This window comes from Pholcus phalangioides, unplaced genomic scaffold, assembly GCF_987345545.1.
Source record: "Pholcus phalangioides strain wild (caught in Gottingen) unplaced genomic scaffold, Ppha-v1.0 ptg000012l_1, whole genome shotgun sequence".
Lineage (NCBI taxonomy): Eukaryota > Metazoa > Arthropoda > Arachnida > Araneae > Pholcidae > Pholcus > Pholcus phalangioides.
This window is the reverse complement of record NW_028301605.1, coordinates 3,533,131-3,537,927: the sequence shown is the minus strand read 5'-3', so window position 1 is coordinate 3,537,927 and position 4,797 is coordinate 3,533,131. Positions and strand designations below refer to the sequence as shown.

The 4,797-nt window shown below is 44.3% G+C and overlaps 1 protein-coding gene across 1 annotated transcript; it reads right to left on the bottom strand.

The window, feature by feature from the left end:
* Nucleotides 1-2,377: 2,377 nt before the first annotated feature.
* Nucleotides 2,378-4,423, bottom strand: LOC149079160 (armadillo repeat-containing protein gudu-like). The gene has a single exon (XM_089240412.1). It carries the CDS (start codon nt 4,421-4,423, stop codon nt 2,378-2,380), a length of 2,046 nt encoding a protein of 681 aa, XP_089096538.1.
* Between the last annotated feature and the right edge of the window lie 374 nt (nt 4,424-4,797).

Below are 4,797 nucleotides of genomic sequence, written 5' to 3'. Positions count from 1 at the left end.
ATCCGTGAGTTTAAAATCTCGCGAAACTCTCAGAAATGGGAACATCTGGAATTTCCTGATAGGATTTAATTTTTTTCCCCCCTATTCTCGGGGATTCCTTCGAGAATCTGGATTCATCCTAAACTAGGATTAGTTCAAACGAAAAGAGTACTGAAAATTCGAACACACTCATGTTATCAAATGTTGTTATTTTATTACTACTATTTTAACTTTTTTTTCTTCTCGACTCGGAATCGAAATAAATCGATAGGAAATGAACTCAATGAACCGAATGACGAGAAACATGCCCCGTTACGAGAAGTGGACAAAAAAAAAGGAATCGTATTCCAAAGTTATTTTAAGGAATTGAACTGCATTGCGGTCCTTGGAAATATCGCGACAAATTTTCATTTGGTTTTACGGCTCTCCTGGTTCTTTTTTCTAGTTTGATTACGCTCTAGAATAGTACTGCTCAACCCGGGACTGCATGTTTCCTTTGTGGTCCGGTTATATTAGTATAGGGTGAAAAATGGTCACAAACACACATAGGTGTAAATCAGATGAAAGTGTAGCCGTGATAAGAGTGGTGAAAAGAGGCCGCAGAGAACTGTGAAGGGAAATCAAGCTTTCAAGTGAAATATGGCAAGGCAAAAAAGTGACTACTTTCAAAATCCAGCAGAGCTGCCCGTGGTAGCAGGGCCATCGTAACCCATACGTCCCCGTGTTCAAGCCTTACCTGGGAACGATATTTATTCCGCAGTAGACAGCGCGTTAGTCTCTCCCATATGGCCATGGCCTGGGGTCTCATGTTCATATGGGGCCTACATGATGAGATCCGGCGCTATGATTTTCGAGTGTAGGTATGTAAATATGGAAGCTGTTACTACAAACTAAGTATGGGGCCCATGAATAATATTGTGACGGCCATTCTATAGAACTTCCACAATAAGGAAGCTAACTCAAATATAGCCGTGGGTAGGCGGATCCAGGGTGAGTACCCATCGGCCCCTTTAGCACATGGGGTCGGGAGAATGTTATGTATTAGAAAGTTTCAGCAATTTATTATTATTAGAATATAGACGAAGTGCATGTGTGGTTTGGTAGTAGTAGTAGTAGTAGGCTAAGAACCGCTGTTCTACGATTATCAAGGTTACGATCGAAAATCCTTTGTTGGTCTTTGGCGACATCTGAAGCCAGAATGCCATCTGTTGATAAGATTTTGAACTGATACCACAACAGTTTTGTGAATCAATTTTTTATGACCTGTTTCACAAAAATCAGCTTCCAGAATTCCTGAATGACATTTTTAACATTTAGTTATCTACTTTACGATCAAGGACGTAATATTGCGTCCGACGTGGAATAAATTCAAACAAGTCTCTCTGTTTTCTTTCCTCTCGCCTCATCACCGTGGAACTTTGTTCCAACCCTACGAAAAAAGTAGTTCTTTTCACCTATGTAATGTATCCTTCTACTACATACATGTACATAAAAGTGATAGAGAGCAGGTAGGTGAGGCGGAAAAGATAAATCTACTTCGTACTTTACTCTCTTATCTGTGAGCAGTACAGATAAGAGAGGATAGTATTCATTATATTGTGTTTCTTTTCATTTGTTTTTTTCTCTACTTTTTTTCCCTTTCTTTTTCCAACATGCGGTTAGGTTAGGTCAAGGTTACCATATTTATCGCCGATTCGTCAAACGGATATCATCCGAATTTCTTGCCAATCGCTTGTAAGGGAAGAAGGTTAACCTTGCTCGTTCTTCTGATATTTCTTTCATAAAAAACCTGTGAAAATCTAAACACTACCCTTTAGAGATCAGGTGTTCTTGACATTTTTCAGATGCGACCCAAAAGCAACAACAAGATCAGCTTCGTGAGCCACAAGACTGTTTGTTTGTTTTTTTAAATTGGTGAAACACAGTGACGCAATAAGTGCATTTATAAGAGAACGGATTTATACGACTCATCTCGAAACCTCCTGCAAGCCAAGTTTGGATCGTGATGCATAGTAAAAGAATCCTGGCTATAAGTAGATTTGTACGACCCATCTCCGAATCCCCACGCGAGTCAAGTCATCGTGACCCATGTCTCAAAAACCCTTGGGCTGTAAGTGGATTCATACGACACTTTACGGAAGCCCCGCAAATCAAGAGCCCCTGTTGTTAAGGGGATTTGAACTACCCATTTCGGAACTCCCTGCGGCACAGGTCAAGAACCTCTGCTTTAAGTGCTATATAGACTTGTGCATGGTCGTTGTACGGCCGAGTGGGTCAGGTGAAGATTAATCAAAGACTTCGAAACTTCTTTTCAGCTCTTTAATGTTGCATATCAAACCAAAATTCAATAAGATAGCTTGAGAGCTTGAAAACCAATATAGAAAGTAATATATTATTACTACTTCTCATATTTCCAAAAACCTCTTTCAATCCGAACTATTCGTTTCTCCAAGAATTTAGGACAAGTGTCTTCCCTGAACATGGAGAAATACCGGATGTTCAGTAGGGTGCTGGCAGCCAGAACCTGAACCGACTCGTCGTCACTGTCCATGAGACCCGTCAGCTCACCCAAGATTCCTTTCGTCCTGTGAATGACCGCGCAACACTTCGGCAGGAGAGACATCTGGTACAAGGCGTGGCAAGTAGCATGTCTCACCATAGGCGTCTTGCTTTTCAGGAACTTCAGCAGGTTTGGCAGAATGCCGCGTTCAGCGAACTCCTGCCTATTCTGCCTGTACCGGCAACAACGGGCGATCGCCAAGCAGAGGTAGTAACGGAGCCTTTTACACCGGGTACTCTTCAACTTGGACAGGTAATACACTACATGGAAGTCGGTGAGCATCGGCACGTTGCCGGTGTCGTCAGCGAGTTCGGATACGATGGCACAAATTGGGGTCAGAATACTTGTGTATATCAAAGAAAGAGGGTTGATGACCAGCTGGAGCCCACCGAGTAGAGTCCGCAGGTGAACATAGGTGTCCTTCACATTCGTCAGTATAGAGTGCAGTTTCCAAGCGGTATTGCTGATGACTGACAGGTCTTCATTCTTCAGGTGTGACCACACCAATCGGATGATATCGTATTTCTCGATTATGGCCATGCTTTCGGGCTCCTTTGAAGCTTCTGCGATGGCTTTGTTCAAGTTCTTGATCAGTGGCGGATGGAAAGTATTCATCAGCCCAGCCACGATCTCGATGAAACCATTCTTCCTGGCCAAGGCCAAACTTTTCTGATCCTTGATCAAATTGGCGAGACAGCCGACGATATGAACTTGGACTTCCAGCGGCTGTGACAGTATGAGCTGGGTAAGCAGCTGAACAATGTTCTGGGAATGTAATATCTGCGCATTGGGACGGCTCTTGGAGCATTTCCAAAGCGCTCCGGTTATAGAAGCCATGAGCTTGGCGTCGCTGTGGTACTCAGAAGTGCTCAATATGTTGCACAGCTTCTCCACATAGCCGACTTCACCGAAAAACTCCCTGGAATGGTAGTCCTCCGCACATTTGAATAACGTCTGAGCTGACGCTTGCATCAGTCCTTGGTGGTTCGAGAATAAAGACCTACGTATTTCATGAAGTAGCCCGGATTCCCTGAATTCCACTCTGACGGGCTCTTCAATGGCGCACTGTTGCATCAGCGTCATGCAAGCTATCACCAGCTCCACGTGGGGGCTTGCTAATATCTTACGACATATATGGAACGTTCCTGAACTCCACAGCACCCTTCGGTTGTCCGCGTACTCGCAAAGCGCTTGCAGAGCGCCACACGCAACCACGGCCGATTCCACTAGCTGCATCTCGTTATCTCTCAACTTCCCCGGATGTCTCTGCAGGATCCTCCTCGGAATATCGATCATGTTCGTCAAGAACTGGATACCGCAGTATTTCCTGACGATGCGCCAAGCCCTGCGGTGGACCGATATCAGCCTTATGGCCTCGGCCGCTTCCTTCCTCACCCGCAGGCAACGCTGCCAGAGAAGCGTCACGAGAGATTCCAACCCACCGTAGTAGACGATCTCGTACCTTATCATCTTCGTCCTCGAGATCATCTTGAGGCAACGCAGCGCAGCGAGTTGGACTTGCGTGTCGTTACATTCCAACAGGTTCATCATCATGTTGATCGCATTGTGGTTTTTTAGGGCCTGTATGGTGCCTGGGCTTTCGAGGCCACACATACGCATGCAGACCATCGCCAGCTTCGCCAGGATCGGGGCACCCTTCCTCAAATAACGGCAGAGTTTATTCATCCGACAATAATCTGCAGACGTCTCGATACTCGAGTCTGAAGTTACGAAGACATCTGCGTAGTCGTCCTCGTCGTCAACGCTGGTTGCGGAATCGTCGTCTTCCATGGTCGGATCGACTTTCAGATGCAACTCTCGTAGGGCTTCGGCCCGTTTGATTCTAGCATAGATGCCAGTTTCACTGTAATATCGAGGATCCATGATTCAGTGAACACTTGATATCGCAATATTTATCGATACGCTATATCAAGATCCTCGTATGAACCTTCAACTTCTGCTCATTTTTTAGCAAAAAAGTGTTATATTAAATACACTTCGCATTGTTGTTACTTATGTCGAGCTCAAAAATTACGCTTACACATAATAAAGGAAACATACTAATGTGGCAGTGATAAACATGCATTGAGCCTAGTAGCTTCATATTCAATCTTTTTGAGCATGGTTAGCTAGCCTGCCAGGTTTAGCTTAATTTTGTGGATTTGTTGAAACCCCCTACCAATTTGCATAGCTTCAGATTTCTTGGTATGGTTTATAATTACTGGTTTGTGAACAGAGATTGTAAGGTAATGATAACT